General features: G+C 39.9%; 1 protein-coding gene across 3 annotated transcripts; it reads left to right on the top strand.

The window, feature by feature from the left end:
* Positions 1-394: 394 nt before the first annotated feature.
* Positions 395-16,068, top strand: LOC107039561 (activated Cdc42 kinase-like). Of its 3 annotated transcripts, none has more exons than XM_015259246.2 (8): positions 395-871; positions 2,675-2,767; positions 3,918-4,603; positions 5,187-6,312; positions 6,622-6,761; positions 7,195-7,425; positions 12,138-12,727; positions 13,404-16,068. In XM_015259246.2, exons 1-8 carry the CDS (start codon positions 868-870, stop codon positions 14,131-14,133), a joined length of 3,600 nt encoding a protein of 1,199 aa, XP_015114732.1. In that variant the 5' UTR covers positions 395-867; the 3' UTR covers positions 14,134-16,068. The 3 variants fall into 3 exon arrangements, with proteins under 3 accessions (XP_015114732.1, XP_015114731.1, XP_015114733.1); XM_015259245.2 differs by lacking the exon at positions 395-871 and adding an exon at positions 2,557-2,600; XM_015259247.2 differs by lacking the exon at positions 395-871 and adding an exon at positions 2,557-2,600 and having other exon boundaries at positions 6,622-6,746.
* The last annotated feature ends 1,254 nt before the right edge of the window (positions 16,069-17,322 follow it).

Genomic DNA, 17,322 nt, shown 5'->3' on the forward strand with positions numbered 1-17,322 from the left:
CAAAAAAGGTTCTTAGGTGTTTTCTCATAAATCCACTAATTACCGCGATAATTCAGCAATTAGCGATAATGCAGGTTCAACCGATATTTTTTAATAATCAGGTAATTATCTCGGTAATGAGTAGATCTAGGAGAAAATGTCAAATAACCTTTTTTGTGGAGAATTTAATTTCCTACAAGAAGTGTTATTGGATATTTTATCGTAGAGGCACTCGTTAACGAGATAATCGGGAAAAAGTGCCGATGGAATTGAAGATTTTAGTTTTTTCACTAACAGCCAACTTCATTCCACTCGATTCTACTCCACTGGCTGCCCTTCCCCCGTGATTCGTCCCCCATTTCACATCAATACGTTTTTCTCCTTTATTTCTAAGCCTAAAGATGTATATTGGGAGCACAAGCCTCAAGATGTGTGGAGTAAAAGTGCATCACCGCTTGAATTATTCCCAATGATGAGTAAAACGTTAAAATTCATCTCTCACATCTAAATTTCAATGACACTGTTATTTTCAATCAATCAGAGAATTTATTTTTGTAATAAAATTGCAAAACAGTCAATTCAACTCGCATTCGGCTCTCGTCGGCTCTATTCTGTTGACAGTGGAAATCACGGTAAAGTGTAGAGAGCAAAGCACAAAACCCCATTGTTGTGTTCATTGGAGTCTCGTGAGAGTGCGAATGTCTCTTGGGAAAGTTTATTTCAATGAGTGAAATTGTGAGAGAGGAAAATGATTCGAGTGGTGAAATTTGTTAATAGTGATTTTTAAGGGCTTTGGGGGAAGGATTGAGGGTCAGCCGGGAACTGATAGCTTCCATGAGCTCGTGGGCATCTTAGAGAAGGTCCAGAGGCACTGACGGAGATTGGAAAATGGGTGAGTGATGGATTCATTTGTTTTAGTTGGGAACTACTTGAATTCGTGATTCGCTATTTATAAATTGTTGAGTTCTGCGGTTTGCTCGGGGGGTGAAGGGGCGTTTTTGGTGAGGCGTGCCCCCGTAAAATGGTCTTGGGGATTTTGCTAATTGTTTATAAGTCATTGTTGATGGGATTTGATTGAGGGGAGGGGAACGAGTTGATTGCTCGTGTTTTGTAAACGTGCGGGTTTTTTTTGGCTGGGAGAAGGTTCAGGGGAAAATCGCGAGAGATTTTTTTTTAGAAACTAATTCTAATCGTAATAGGTCTCTTGGTACTTTGGGAGGAAGGCACCTGCTAGTGAGGTCGATGCTCCGATGATGGACAGTACAGAGTATGAGATCAAATGTTTTTCTTTTTGACTGGGTTTTCTATGAAAAAGGTTTAACGACAATTTTAATACTGCACACGATATTCAAAGATATCCCCGGAATTATAATTTTCGAAAAATAGAAAATTGAAGAGAACATCCGAACAAATTTTTTAAGCCATTATTTAATCAATTGAGAACATTTTTTTAGTTACCTTGGGACAGCCGGTTTTTGGACGAAATTTGAAAATAAAAAAAAAATAATCGATGAATTAGGATTTAATTAGTGGCGATTGAGAGGGATCAACAATATCTACATTTAAAAAAAAGATTCAGTGCCATCCACTCATTGGTGAACAATTGAGGAAAATCTTTGTTACATACGTACACACACGAAAAACTGCATTTTCAGAGTTTTTGGATCATGGTGTCGATATGATACAAAAATCCAAACTTATGTCTCTTGGGAAAGTTTATTTCAATGAGTGACAATAGCCAGAGTAGGGATCCTTAATCCCATGAGAGTCCATGTACACTGTTGGAAAAAAAATGAAATTTCATGGACAGTTGACCACTAATTTTCAGGACGGTGACACTGAATGCAATTTAAGGAAAAAAATAATCATGAGATGTCTGATTTCACGGAAAATTCATTAATACTCCAGAATTTTAAGCAGCATAAAGACGAGAATTCCTTAATTTATTTGAATTTCCAATCTAATATGAATTTCATGATTTTTCATTTTAAAAAAATCGCATTTAGTGTTACTTTTCTGAAAATTCAAGAATATATTTACCGAAATTGTCGCTTCATTTGCACGGAAAAATGGAGGTGACATTTACAGTTCTCTCTGATGTTTCCACGAAATTTGAAATTTTCAATGACGAAATTCCTTGAAATTTCAGTGGTAATTTAATTCGAAAAAATTTCCGAGAAGTGAACCGGAAAATTCAGACTTTATTTGGATCAAACGACTCCTCTATTAGAATCAAATAAACTATTTGTTTGATTCAAATAATTTTTATTTACTTCAAATAAACCATTTTTCTGCGTGTAGGTACGAGAATTTTGTTCATTTAATTTTGTGAAATAATTTCCTCAATTACAAAAATAGTTCCATATGTTCTTCCATCTCGCACCCAATGAAATTGCACAACTTTGTCAGACGTGGAAAAAGAATTTGCGCCAGTTTGTTCGTTTTTTCCTCCTTTGTTGGTAATTGATACTCGATGCCATTGAATTCTCACGCCAGTCATTGGATATCTCGAGGTGTACGTTCAATGTATATTGATGTCGCTTCGGTTATCGCCGCATTATCCTCGCGATAAGTCACTGAGAAAGACAGATAAAGCGGGAAACACGAAAGCATGAGTTTTTGTTAGTTTTAGGATTACGAATTTTTCAGTCATTTTTGACAAATATTTTAATCTCTTTGGGGATCATTCCGACAGATATTTCGAGTGGAATTTCTAGAAACGCCGGTCCGGGGCTGTACGAATTCCTCATGGAGGCTGAACTGCAGCAGTACTACGCAGGAATTCGAGGTATGAATTTATTTTTAGTTTTATTTTATCGATTTCAAGTCTGACAATTCTTCGGAGAAATTTCGAATTGCTCATGGCTCAACATCTGCAGAGTTGAATTCGGAAAAGTGTCCAGGAGATAAAAGGACTTTTCTGGACTTTGCGGCCATGAACGAATTTTTCAATGCATTTATAAGATTTTTTTAGAGAACAGTAGAATGACATTTCCGAGATAACTTTCACGCCTCAGATTTCGTGAATTGCGTTATTGTTTAATACGTGGACATTCAGCATTGTCAGCGTGAAATTTATCGGCGTCACTGGATTGCGTTGACCAAGTGACGAAATATAAACAATTGGCGTATTATTTAAGAAGTCGTTTGGGTATACACAGATCATATCCGATTTGAATTCTGACGCGTAGAAAATTTATTATCACCGAGCAAATAAAATTTCCATTTATTGTCCGGACTGACCCTCACTTTTCCTCGTCCGGGAATTGGTACTGGCCTTCCCCAAACTCGTAAAAGTGAAAATCACTACGGAAAAATATCGTTCACGGCTACACAGAGAAAAACAAAAGCGTTGTCAAACAAGTCTTGTTTGGGCCAACAAAATCGCTAGTAGAAAATTGCCAAAAACAATTTGTTTGGCTCGAATTTGAAAGTCTCAAACATGAATAATTGTTCTGCTTTCGACAGCAACGAAATATTTGGCTCAAGAGGCGGATAATTCACACCAGACGGTGCCTTTTCAGGATGAAAATATCTCGCAGAGAATGCAATTTTTTTTGAACTACTAAATCTATTTTTGCGACAAAAATTTCTCATTCCCGCGCACTCCCTGCATGTTTGGCACAAAAAATCCTTTTTTGATAGTTTTCAAAAAAACTATTATCTTGGCATAAGTAAAACTTATTTGAGAACTGTGGTTTATCTCTCAGGGCGAGTGCCATGGGGTTTTAAAAAAAAACTCAGCCCTGACATCGAATTCAGTTCCGTATTATTCATCTATTGAAGAAAAATATTAAAAATAATTTTAAAAAAACGAGTCGCATCGTGTTGATAATTTCATCTATTTCATGGAGGAATTTTAAGAATTTCGATATCTCCAATAGTACGAAAGATGACGAATTTTTATTAAGAGTCCGTAAAAAATGCATGAATTGTAGGTGACCTGAAGGTTCAAACAACAGCCCAACTAAAGTACGTAACAGAAGAGGACTTAAACGCGATCGGGATGTCAAAACCGGAGATGCGTCGCCTAAAGAAGTACTTCCAGAAGTACTTTCCCCAGAACTACCTCTCAAAATTCAAGAAAATGCTCCTCTCAAAGCGTGAGGAGCCGCCCTCAGGGGCGCTGGCCATTCTCCCCGAAGAGAAGCAAGATAAACCCCCGATAAAAGTCCCCAACAAGCATATGATCCCAGCGGACGCAATAATAGTGAACAAGGAGCTGGGGATGGGGGAGTTTGGGGTTGTCCAGCAGGGCGTCTGGACGAACGACGGAGAGAGGATTCAAGTGGCCATAAAGTGTCTCTCCCGAGAGCGAATGCAGAATAATCCCATTGAATTTCTCAAAGAAGCTGCGATTATGCATGCTATTGATCACGAACACATCGTACGCTTGTACGGTGTGGTGCTAGACACAAACTCTCTAATGCTAGTCACCGAATTAGCGCCACTTCGCTCGCTATTAGAATGCCTGAAAGAGCCTAGTTTACGAGGCAGCTTTCCCGTTCTGTCTCTGTGCGACTTTTCAATTCAAATATCGGACGGTATGCAGTATCTAGAGGCCAAAAGACTGATCCATCGAGACCTGGCAGCCCGGAACATCCTGGTGTTCTCTAAGAATAAGGTGAGAGGGATTGAGGAGATTCGACTTATCGACTTGAAAAGTCTGGAAACATTCTCATTTTTCAGAATATTGGGGATTTTCTGGAATTTTTCAGGTTCGATGGAAAAATTCAGCAGCGAAGTGGTAAAACGGCACAAATCAATTTTGACTATTGACCGGTTTTCAATGAATATCTCGGAATCTAAGGGAGATGGCAAAATTTTCATTACAACCTTTTTTGTAGAGCCGATTGAGAGCTACAACAAATGTCATTACGAAAATTTCGCTATCTCCCTTAGATTCGAAGATATTCCTCAAAAACTCAACTGGGAGATGAGTCGACTTAAACCAATTGAGTTGAGTTGAGTTCTTGAAGAGTATCTCCGAATCTCAAGGAGATAACGAAATTTTCATAATAACCTTTTTTCTAGAGCGAATTGAGAGCTACAGAAAAGGTCCTAACAAAAATTTCGCTATCTCCCTTAGATTTCGAAATATTCCCTGAAAAATGGCCAATAGTGAAAATCGACTTCGCTACTGAATTTTGATTCAATTATTCCCTCCGCTTGATTCCCCTCGTAATTCGGAATTCTCCTCCCCACAGGTAAAGATCTCCGACTTCGGGTTGTCCCGAGCCCTAGGAGTCGGCAAGGACTACTACCAAACGAACTTCAACGTGAACCTGAAGCTCCCCATCGCCTGGTGTGCCCCAGAGTGCATCTCCTACCTGAAATTCACGTCGGCAAGTGACGTCTGGGCGTACGGAGTGACCCTCTGGGAGATGTTCAGTTACGGCTTCCAGCCTTGGGCCGCGCTGACGGGTCACCAGATCCTGGAGGCAATCGACGAGCCCAATTTCCAACGCCTGGAGCAACCGGACTGCTGCCCCAAGGACTACTTCTCCCTGATGCTCCAGTGCTGGCAGCACGAGCCCGCCAAACGCCCCAAGTTCTCTGAACTCATCAATCTCCTCCCTGACCTGAAGCCCGAACAGGTGCAGGCAGTGCAGGACAGCGGGGAGATTGGCCAGTTGTCCTACAGACAGGGGGACATAATCACAGTCCTCGATAAGGGAAGCAACAATATCCTCTGGAAGGGAGTTCTCCCCAGTGGCAAGACTGGTCTCTTCAATCCTGCGCACACAATAGCTTATCTGGGGTCTAACCTGCCCAGCAACAAGCCTGGGGAGTTCTCCAGGGGGGATGGGAAGAACGCCTTCTCCTCGCAGAGGAGGAAGATTCGCACTGACATGATCTCTTCACCTCAGGGGGATCTCAAGCACACGGGGCACGTTGGACTCGATGGCGCTTACTTCGGGGACATCAGTTTCCTCGGGGGAAAGTATCCGCATCTGCCGAGGCAGGTGGTGACTCCTTACAAACCACATGAGGATGTGCCTGACAACTCGAGCCAGATTTTCAATCAGGATGGGAGGGAGGGGAGGGACGTCAGGGAGGGAAGGGAGTGCTGGAGCGAGATGGGGAGGAATAGCAGGGGGCAGGAGGCCAAGCATGAGAATGTCTGGGAGGGGAACGACGTGGTGATGGGGAATGGCGGGAAGGCCAAGGCCGGCGGGAAGAGGGGCGTGGAGGGCCTGCCTGCTGACCATGAGTATCATGAGATCAGCGATGAGGAGAACCAGGACAGCCCACTGAGGTTTGATAAGCCACTGAACTTCGACTTTGGACCCAGTCTGCTGGATGAGATGGACCAGATGTTCAGGTCGTTAGGTAATTGCGGGGTTTCCGGCTGGGGTTGGGGCTAATTTTCTTGAGAACACGCACAAGTTTTAGATTTTTTTCAGAGTTCATGAGACAGTTGTTTGAACAAATTATTCGAAAAATTAGGAGTTTCGAGTTAAATATGAAATAGTTTGGCATCATATTTGGATTTATTGCAAGATTATTGGAGATATTGAAGAAAAAGGGACGTTGAAAGTGCACGGGGAGACCAATATGTTGGAAATTAATAGATTTTCTTCATATTCTTCTCAAAATTTCAGTGAATCTGCTGAACAACAATTAATGTGATTTTTTCAGGAACTTCACCACCACCACCACCACCTCCAGGCCATCCAGGGTCTACCGATCATGAGGCCAGTAATGCTAGAAATGAATTGAGGGAAATCCAAGCCAAACAGAGCTCCAAAAAGAAACAAGCCACCGTGAGTCCTATAAATGTACAGTAAAATTTCTTTATTTTTATTTATTTAGACTTTCAGTTTTATAAATTTGTTACAAAATTATTTTTTATTTTGTTTATTCATCAAAATTTATATTATTTCGATTGGAATGTGCAACACGCAACAAAATTCATTTATTAAATCATTGGAAACTGACGAGGGATTCATTATTAGGGCGAAAATTTTGTCGTGAAGTGGTGAAGAACAGGAGAAAACTACTGAATTTTCCGGAGAAAGTATCAGAATTTTTGAGAAAAAAAAACTGAAATTTTTTTCTGAAATCAGTAAAATAAAAAATATGGAGAAAAACTTTTTAAAAATTATGAAATTTCAACCAAACATTTTAACAGTGTGGAGCTTCTTCTGTTCTGCTCTCATCCCTTCACCACTCAATGATTATTTTTATTTTCAACAAATATGAATGATCCAGGTGAAACCAATATCTGCCGCTGATCAGAAAACATTGTACTCGGCGATAGCAATGGCGCAGGAATTGACAGCTCGTTCAATGTCGGATCTTGAGCATCCACCAGAATCACCACGCACACCAGTAAGCCCCTCAAGACGCAGAAAATTCAGTTTTAAGTTGCCACATCAACACAGTCCCAAACCCGATAGGCGACACTTTTCCGAGGAAGCTGCCAGTATACCTGACATCCAGGTATACACATTATTTTTTATTTATTTACATTTATTACAATACATTGAAAACACTAACAATTTTCCTTTCGACAAAACATTTGTCTCTGTACATATTTAATCAACGAACTTCAATTATTACACGATATCATGAGGAGCTTTGTTAATTCCTGGTGCCTTTAGAGTAAATCTGTGACTTATTGGAATGAGGAGATGAGATTTTTCGAGGATATGGTAGCTTATTGATATTTTTTACTGCAAAATTTCACAACTGACAGATTGAATTCTCAAAATATTTCATTAAGGGGAATTTAACTTCGGGAGAAAAACTTTTTCGTTTTTCGAAAAAAATTAACTTAAAAGTACCATTTTCCGGATAATTTTTCCGAAAGAATCCGCTCAAAATTAAAGATTTGAATTTTTGTATCGAAAATTTAACTTTAAAAAATCCCCAATCTACACATTTTTAGAATAATTTTTTAGTACGATTGGGAACAAATTTTTCAGGATTTTTTAAAAGCTGAATTTCCGATTACAAAAAATTCAAATTTCAATTTTCGAGCGGTTGCCGGATGCCTACAACAAAATTCTGCGAAAAACAGTACTTTTAACAATCATTTCTCGAAAAATCAATTTTTTTCGGGGTGAACCTCCCTGAATAATTAGTCCTTTGCCGAAGAGAATTAAATTCTCCATCAAAAGAGCTTCTCAAAATTTTCTGCTAGAACTGCCCTTCTTCAAGACGCCTGTACGACTAGCAATACCCCTCACAATGGAACGCCCAAACAATTATCGCCAACGAAAAATATGCTGCCACATCCCCATCTCCTGATTCAAAAACCCAATGAAAAAAAAAAATCTCCACAAACGTCAAAACAATTACTAACACAATTAATTTACTCTCCCCACTCCCATCCTCCCACTTAATTATCATTTAATTTATCACTTGTGCACTTGGAAACCCCCAGTGGCTCTGTACAAGCCTGCAATCCCTCTCCTCAACAGTATCAAGCATAGAGTCCCTCGGTGCGCCCTCTACCCTGAAGCTCCCCCTCTGGGACAAAGCCTCGGCCGAATTTTGTTTCGCGAAATCCCGCGAGCTCTTGACAAAACCAAGTGCCTGGACGTCCTACATGGACGTGGACTTCGAGAGTCACTTCCTGGACAACGAGGCTATCAAGCAGCACCTCGTCAAGTCCTCGGAGTTTCTCGAGAACGGTAACCGCAAGGACATGACCCCTCGTTTGCCCAAGAATCCGTTGGACCAACGGAATCACGCGCCGAACGTCAACGGCAAGTCCTACTGCTCCAACCCGAACCTAGAGATTCCAAGAGACGTCAAGAGAGTCTCGGCTAGCTACGTAGATCGATACTTCGATCAGTCGAACGTCTCCACATACTACGAGGACGAGGGTAGCTTCAACTGCATCGAGAGATCCCTAGAAACATTCGGGAATGAGCCCCAGAGGATTGAAAACGTAAACAACATGGACGAGACCAACAGGAGCGAGTACTGGAAGAACTACGAGGAGATTTCAATGCGCAGAGAGAAGATGATGCAGGAGAAAGTGATGAACAATCAGGACTTCAGAGACCTAACGCCACGACCGAATGACCCCACAGAATCCCCAAGATCCAAAGCGAAATCATTCGATCTCACCACTGAATCCTTCTCCAATTACGACTTGGGAACCCGCCCTAAGGTTCCGGGCTCGATAAAGCTGAATATCTCTCGAGAGGACGTGGAGAAGCGCCTGGAACTCCAGAAAATTCGAGCCCCTCGGCCAAATCTGGAGTCGGTTCGAGTGAAAATTCAGAGTTATCGAAAGACCGAGGAGAACAAAAATGGCCACGACAATTTTCCCTTCCTCATCTCCAATAATCCGTTATTTATCTCCGAGCCCGATAAGAAAGAATCGCCGGTCTACAGCAGCTCAGAGAGCCTCAGAATGAATTTCCAACGATTGCGACGTAAATCAGACGTCGACGCTAACAATCAAGAGGATTTGAGCAGTAAGATTTTCGCTGAGAAGTACCAGCGAGAAGTTTCGGGCCTGGAGTCGGTCAAGAATTACCTGGATGCCAAGAAGGGACAGAGGTTTAATCTGGGATTGGGTAAATTGACGCAGAATATGATACAATTGGGGAAGAACATTGCTCAAAATTCGCGGAACCTCGATCTCCCCCGAATGTCGAGTCTCAGAACGGATAATCAGGGATTGAGGAATGAGGGGAATCCCAGCGAGACGGGGAATCCCCAGTTGTCGAATGAGACGAAGTCGGCTGTTTCCATGAAACTGCAGAAGAATTTGGTTCTCGATTTGGGGCATTCTAATCTTCGGTCTGGTGGTCCAGGCGGGGGGAACAGTTCACCCCTTCGTTCACACATCCTTGAGCCATCCAAGATCTACCAGAATGATGTGGTGAAGGAGCAGCTCAAGCCGGAAATTATTGTCGATAAAGTGCAAGGGACTCCCAATGTCTATCGACACCGGACTTCCTCGTTGTCTGAAGTCAGGAAGACGACGATCAAGGGAATCAGGCGGTCTTATCATCCTGATAATGAGTCGAGTGAGGACTCTGACTCCATCTCACATTCGGAGACTGATATCCGGAGTCGATTGAAATTCAAGAGACGGTACAGGAAGATTCCGCAGGGGTTCAAACTCAATTTCAAGAATAAGGGGGCATTATTGAATCCCGATAGCGCGAGGAGGGGGGGAATGGGGCTGGAGGTGACGGGAAAGTCACCACCGCCTTCTACGAGTTTTCTGAATTCACTGTCGCCGCCTTTCGCGTCGAGGAATAATTTAGTCTCTTGGCCGGAAAGCGCGCCCAGCTCCAGCTTGACTTTTACGAGTAACTCGGAGCTGGATTCGGATACGAGCTCGGAGTATCCGGAGTTTACGCAGGATACGCTGACGTTTCCACCCTCGCCTGCACCGTGAATGGTGGGGGATGAAGGGGTAGAGATGGAGGCGTGTGTCAGGGAGTGATCAGTCACACGTAGGAAGAATGTGTCACAGAAAAACCTCTCGCTGGGAAATTCGATTGGATTTCTATCAGTTTTCGGCCCATTCTGTGGAAAATTTACACAGCTCTGCACGTTTTTTTTTAATAGGAATGTTGAATGGAAAATATTGGATTGAAAATGTCAAGGGAATTTGAGTTTTCTATGCAAATTATTTTATTGAAATGTTTTCTGAACATTCCTGGGGTTGAATTCTCCAAGTTTTTTTGGTTGATTTTTTTTTATGAGAAGAGAAGAAACAAGCAGGGGACAGTGAGCGTCTCACTGAGTGATGTCTTATTTTTTTCGCAATCCATTGATGGCGAAAATGGCATTTTTTTACAGCAAGATCTAATGCAGACATGGTCGCCAAACTTAGTATTTTTGCGTTTCAGACCATTCTACATCATTTCTAATCAAAATTAGAGAATGCGAAAATTGGGCAATTGCAATGCTTCCATTCAGAAGCAAAAAGGCATGAAAAAAAAATTGGGAAAAAAAAATTGGGAATGTCATGGATTTCCTACAGAAATTTCTCAATGGAAGAAATAAGAATGAAATTCCGCTGAATTTTTCTACAAGATATTTTTTTTTACATTTTTGATGAAAAACATCAATCGGCCGAAAATTGATAGAATTCATTATTGAATTCGCTAGGCTTTTCTATGATTTTTTTTCGTGCGCGTAAGCTTGCTTGGATTTCAGGGAGATGAGGAAATTTTCATGGGCATCTCAGGACCTTTTTTGTAGAGCAAAATGGAAGTTTTCTTTATCTTCTTCAAATTCACACGAATTCAGCGAAAACTTGACCGAAAGATGTACTACCCCCTTTCGGCCAAAATTCACGTTTTTTTTCTTCATTTTTCTCGCAAATTATTGATCGAATTGACGCGGAATAATATACCGTTTTTGCGTTTTATCATTATTGACTGACTCCGAAAAGTTTGAGAAAAAACGCAAAAAAATGATTGCACGCTCATGAAATTTCGTGAGTCATTAAGTAATGACAGAACGCAAAAACGGTATATTTTTTCACGTCAATCCGATCAACAATTTACTACAAGAATTTAAAAAACGTGCATTTTGGCGAGAAGGGTGTAATACAAACCCCTCTTTCCAAAAATCTCTGCAGCCCAATCCGCAAATCCGCGTGTTCTAGATCTACCCACTCGACTTCCGATTTCAAGATTCAACGGATCACCCATCACCATCCGAAGAACCAAAGAAGAAGTCACCAATAAACCCGGTTTTTCCCACGTTCTCACCCCACCGCCTACGAGTTTTCGCCGCAATATTCAAAAACCTTAAAAAAAATAATTATCAAGTGCCACAACCCCCCGAAACCGAACCGATAACTACCCCCGTACTTTATTACCAAAACAATGTGTTTACGCTTAGCATGCTTGCATGAATTGTCCCAAATAATCCTCGTAGTATTAATACAATGACAATTATGAAAAAAAAAATGAGAAACCACAAACTTTGGATATATTTACAAGTTTATACCATTTGTACACGAACTAATAATTAAACAAACAAAAAAAAAGTACAAGAAAAAAACCAAACCAAGTGCACATGATTACTTCACTCGCATGATTTAATTTACCATTTATTTTCTTCATTTTATCTGATCATTTTGATTCATGATTTCTAATTTATAATTTATCCAATTTTTTTGTTATCCTATCCCCCAAAAAACCAAAAAACAAAAAATTGTTGAACAGGCAACACTCTCGGACGAAGCTAAGGAGGTGTACAACAGTCTGGTGGAGACACAAGTCCTCGAGAATACGACTGATACGAATCCCTTGAGAATGCTTAGATCTGGATTGCCAATGGTCCGTTCAAAATTGCGCACTAGTCGTCAGTCAAGTTTCAGTAGTAGTTTGTCACCATCTGAAGAGATTGTTGACTCCAACTTCTCGTGTGATTTTAATCATGTGGGATCGACGACCCTGCCGAAGATAAGGACGCCACTGCCACCGAATGTGCCGTTGATGGGGACATCTAGGTCACTGGAGAGACACAGCTCAGCTATTGGGATTGAGAACAATCAGAATCATAATAATGTGGACGAGAATCCGATTCCGCTGCCCCCGAGGGACAGATCGAAAACGCTGCAGCCCAAGTCGAGTCTTCCTAGACATCAGCGAAAGCATCCGCTCATCATCCCTGGGGATGGGGTGACACGGACTCTGGCGAAGATGGCGGTCAACGCGGCGATGGAGGACCAGGTGGATGGACCTTCTGCGAGCTGCGAGCAGCCGGGGCTGCGGGCGGGAGAGGCGAGCACTTCGGAAGCCGCTCCAAACAGGTAGGTTTCGAGGGCTGATGAGTTGTTTAAAAATTTGTGATTGACAATGGCCGGGAGACTTGCGGCACGTCAACTCCATTATCCAATGAACGATAACTTTAAAACAGTCGAACGAAAATAATTGAAATAAAATGCATTGGCTGTATTGAACTTTGAAATAAACTCCCAGAGAATTTCCTAATTGTTGACACCAATTTCAATCTTTGGCGACAGTTGATTGTCGAGATCCTCGAACGTGGTAAATTTATTTATAACAAACAAATTATTCAACAAATCGCAATTTAACTTTAACTTAAACGAGACGATTTAATATGATTCAATCGGTTGGATGTAAAATTTTCATCTGCAACTTTTGTTCGTAGAAAAAAATATTATAAATGCATTGAAAAAAAAATAAAATCGCGAGTATTCAAAAAAAAATTTTTTTTCAACTGAGAGATGAAGTTATTCCCTTTATCTTGATAAAAATTCCAATCCCCAAATGATCATGATCTATTGCAAATAAAGTAAAATGGATGCTTAACTGGAGTGTAACGAACATTAAAAAAAAAAAGCTAAAATCGCATGAAAACTACGGCGTAAGAAGCGTTTTGAAGATAAAAACAGGAAAAAATCAAATTTCTCGTGGTTATACGGGGCAAAATCTATTTGAAGCTAATTCCAAGGTCATTTCCAGTCCCGACGAGTTCGAGAGACGAATAGCCTCCGACCTGGCAGCCCTGGACAGCCTTCCCCCCGAGCCCTCATCGAATCGTCTCCACCGTTGCAGCGTCATCTCCGAGGATCTCCTCGAGTTCTCCGAGAACCTGATAGATTGCGACTCCAAAGAATCCCAAAACTCCTCCCTGGAATCCCAAAAAACCCCACAGGACTCTCCCACATCTTCCCGCCAACCTATTTTCAAGGAAATCCAATCAGAGTCTTCGAAGCTGTCGTACGACGATGCAAAAGAGCCAAAAGAGTCTTTCCAAAATTCTCAAGTGCCAGTTCTAAAATTAAATAAAAACGAGGGGATATCAGACGTTGACAGCAGAAGAGCTAGAACGAGTGATTTATCTAGGCAATCGGATCACGTTTCGTGTGAAGATCTCCTGGAATTCGCTTGCGATGGGCCGAACGCTCGAAGAACTCGAGGCCCTCACAATGGCGAACAGTCGGACGAGGTGCGGATTATGCTGAAGGTCCTGCACGATCAATCAACCCCTGAGTCCTGTGTAGCTGCCCTCAATGTCACTGATTGGGATGTTCTGGCGGCTATCAAGCTGGAGCGTCTTCAGGGCCTGTTGAAGAAGGAGAATCACTTCGTCGGGCTTGAGGACTGCAAAGTCATGTTGAGCCAGTGCGGAGGGGATGTGGTGAAGGCTGCTGCGTTGTTGAGGAATACTGAGGACACTGCCTCGGTTTAGGAAGGTCAACAGGTGGATTCAGGTGAAATGATGTACGTGGAGAGACGAAAGTTTTTGTTTCCAGGGATATATTTCCAATTTTCCATTGAGCGTCTGAAAGGCGAATGGAGTAGAATCTCTAAAATTTAGGATTAAAATTTGCAGAAATTCGCATTTTTATGTGCGAAATATATTTAGATGAATGTCTCAATATTTTTCGCTAGGCGCTCGACTCAGATGCGAAAGGTTCCCAGTTCGAATCCCGAGGGGAGATCTGACTAGTCAAGTCTTGATCAGTCGAACGGAAAAAACCTTGTGGGCTGCATGTGGAAGAGGGGGAATAAAATTATCTTAATTCTTTCTCCTGATCAAGCAGACCAATAGATGGACGGTTAGGGTGCTTCCTCAGTTTGTTATATGGAAACAGACGACGATGTACAAAAAATGCGAAATTTTGAGGAAAAATTCTTGAAATGGGGAGAAATATGGCGCAAGGAGTCCAAACACAATTGTCTGTTCATTTTTTTTTGTTAAAAAAATCTGTGGGTGCGTAATTTTACGGGGATACGTCTATGGTCTTCACATCCAAAATTTCTGATCTACAAATTTTATCTACTTCGTGCAATAATAACTCGGTGTATTGCCGATCAGCGCTAAGGATTCCTTAAAATTGTAATTTATTCCAAAAAAAATGGAGAATGTTATAGAATTTTCTAGAAAAATCTGGAATGTTCTGGAATTCCGATAGATGGCGCCACTGCCGATAAGGAACCATAAGGACTTTTTCCCTAGATGCCTCCCCTCTCCATAATAGAAACGGACGTATTCACGTCAAAAGGGTTAAATATATCATATTATTCCCACTTTGACCCCAAAATTAGACTCAGGAAATACCTTAAGGGGGCGTCGAGGTTCGTTGAGAGATGAAAAATAATTGAACCATCTCAATAAACGAACGATGGAAATGGAATTATTTAAAGGGGAAACAATGAAGGAATAAAAAAAGTTACGCATTATTATTGATATTAAAAACTGAAATTAGTACAATTCCCATGATATTATTTATAGAATATTCAAAGAAAGTTGAAACCGTCATCTTGCGGTCGGTGTCTATCTATTGATCTTCTTGCTTAATCCCGGAGATTTTTTCGAAATCTTATCGGAGAAAGTTTGGACACACAATTGTGTGGAAAATGAAATTTTCCACGAAAAAGCCCCTTTTACATTTTCCCTCAGGACACGCATGAAGTTGAAACTCGATGTTAAGGCATCGATGAAAAATTTATGAAGGATCGTCAAGATATTGTGAGATGGGAATAGAGAGACTAGATTTAATTCAGAATTGTTTCTCCTCTCTGGACCAGACATCCTCACAAAATGAAAATAGTCTTCACTCTAAACCATTTTCGTAGTTTTAGGGCAATTATATTCCTGTTGCTGAAGTTTCTATCATTTATTATGCATTTTTGAGTGTCTTCTGATTTTTTTTCTCACAGAAATGAAAATTACGGAGGAAAATTCAATTGACAGTAGCCTGATAGTAATTTATTTTCTTTTGCGATGCAAGGGGAGAAGTTTTTTATACGAGGTACTAAACGTTGGTACTGCTTTTGGTACGTGTTTAAACGAAATGTTATATACCAATGAATGAAAAAAAAATCTATAAACTGGTGAATATGTATTGAATTTATTTGCAAAGTGTATAGAGTCTATGCGATTTATTAATTATCATATTTAAAAATATATCTTTGGTATATTGATGTCTCTGGTAAGCTTTACACGAAAAATTTTATATGAAATGAAATTTACAATTCTATGTATCAATAGGGATTAAGGAAATTTTTTAAAGTTTTTTCAGGACCATAATCACCGATGAATGAAGACTGTACTGCGATTAAATCCAATAGGGCCATAATTTATGATTGATAGAATAAAAATGTCATTTGTAATTTACCATATGTGGAATTTCTTTATTTTCTTTCTTAACTCCTTTACCGGGAATTCAATTCTGAGGATTTTGTAGGAGATTGGAAGTAAAATTGAAAATCAACATTTGAATTCATGAAGATCTGGATGATTTTTCCTCACATCTCTCGTTTTTATTAAACTGAAAGTCTTTGCTAATTGTTTAGTCACCTCAGGAATGAGTGATTTCATGAAAATATGTCAGAAGACTTCCCTTTTCACAATTTTTCAAAATACGAATGGAGGGGGTATGGACGAGCTCTACTTGTTTGACATGAGGATTGCTTTTCGTAGAAAGTTCTGTTATCAACTGCCGAATGTAGAGAGATATAGTGAATTAGTAGCAGATGGTCACCGGGATTTTCCGATTATATTTTAGTTTTGAATTCAGAATAGAATTTAACATTTTTTCTACCTTCAATATTTTTCGTCAATTGACTTTTTTCATCGAAAAAAATGTTTTTCTGAGTCATACAAACATAATCTTCGGTTCGATTCATCTTTATTAAAACAGATTTTGATTGATCAATCGCCAGAATTTTTTACTTTTCTGTTTCAATGTTTGGAATTTGATGTTTTAGTTATAATTATAAAAATATAAATTCTTGAGCGACAGTAGTGAGAATGAAATATGAATTAAAAGAAGCTGTGACTCAATATTCCAAATTGGGCTTTAATTTTTAATTAGGTGCTGAAAAGACGAGATGACAATATTCTAAGTACGGCATTATAATATAATTCTGTGCTTAATTATTATTATTAATGATTAATTGATTCTTAATTAATAATAATAACAATTATAATTATTATTATTATATAATCACTTCAGTTTAATTATAATTATGATAATAATAATAATTATTATAATTTTAATTATATTGATGAGATGAACAACAGATTAATTGAATTACCGTGTGAAATAACTAAAAATTGAAAAAAAATATGGAATCTGTCAGGAAAAAGCGGATAATGTATATAAAGTCTTGATTAAACGACATCATTGATTGAAGGACATCGTACATTCCACACTATTCGAAAACAAAATTGAAATCCAAGAGCGAAAACATTTGAATGAGTTGAAAAAAGGCCAGCAATTAGTCTTGCAAGACAAAGCCCCTCACGAATTTCAACAAATTTGTGACTGAAATATCATGACTCGGTGGCCCATGCAAAGTTAACATTAATTTGCGTAACGTGTTTTTGGGTTGTTTCGTTTGAAAAGCCAAACGGATGTGGGTGCGCACG

This window comes from Diachasma alloeum, unplaced genomic scaffold (assembly GCF_001412515.2).
Source record: "Diachasma alloeum isolate Michigan unplaced genomic scaffold, Dall2.0 Dall_scaffold_00301, whole genome shotgun sequence".
Taxonomy (NCBI): Eukaryota; Metazoa; Arthropoda; class Insecta; order Hymenoptera; family Braconidae; genus Diachasma; species Diachasma alloeum.

Coding starts and splice junctions, on each gene's coding strand:
- LOC107039561 (XM_015259245.2), top strand. Junction 2,768..3,917: donor GTACTACGCAGGAATTCGAG/GTATGAATTTAT, acceptor CATGAATTGTAG/GTGACCTGAAGGTTCAAACA. Junction 7,426..12,137: donor CCAGTATACCTGACATCCAG/GTATACACATTA, acceptor ATTGTTGAACAG/GCAACACTCTCGGACGAAGC.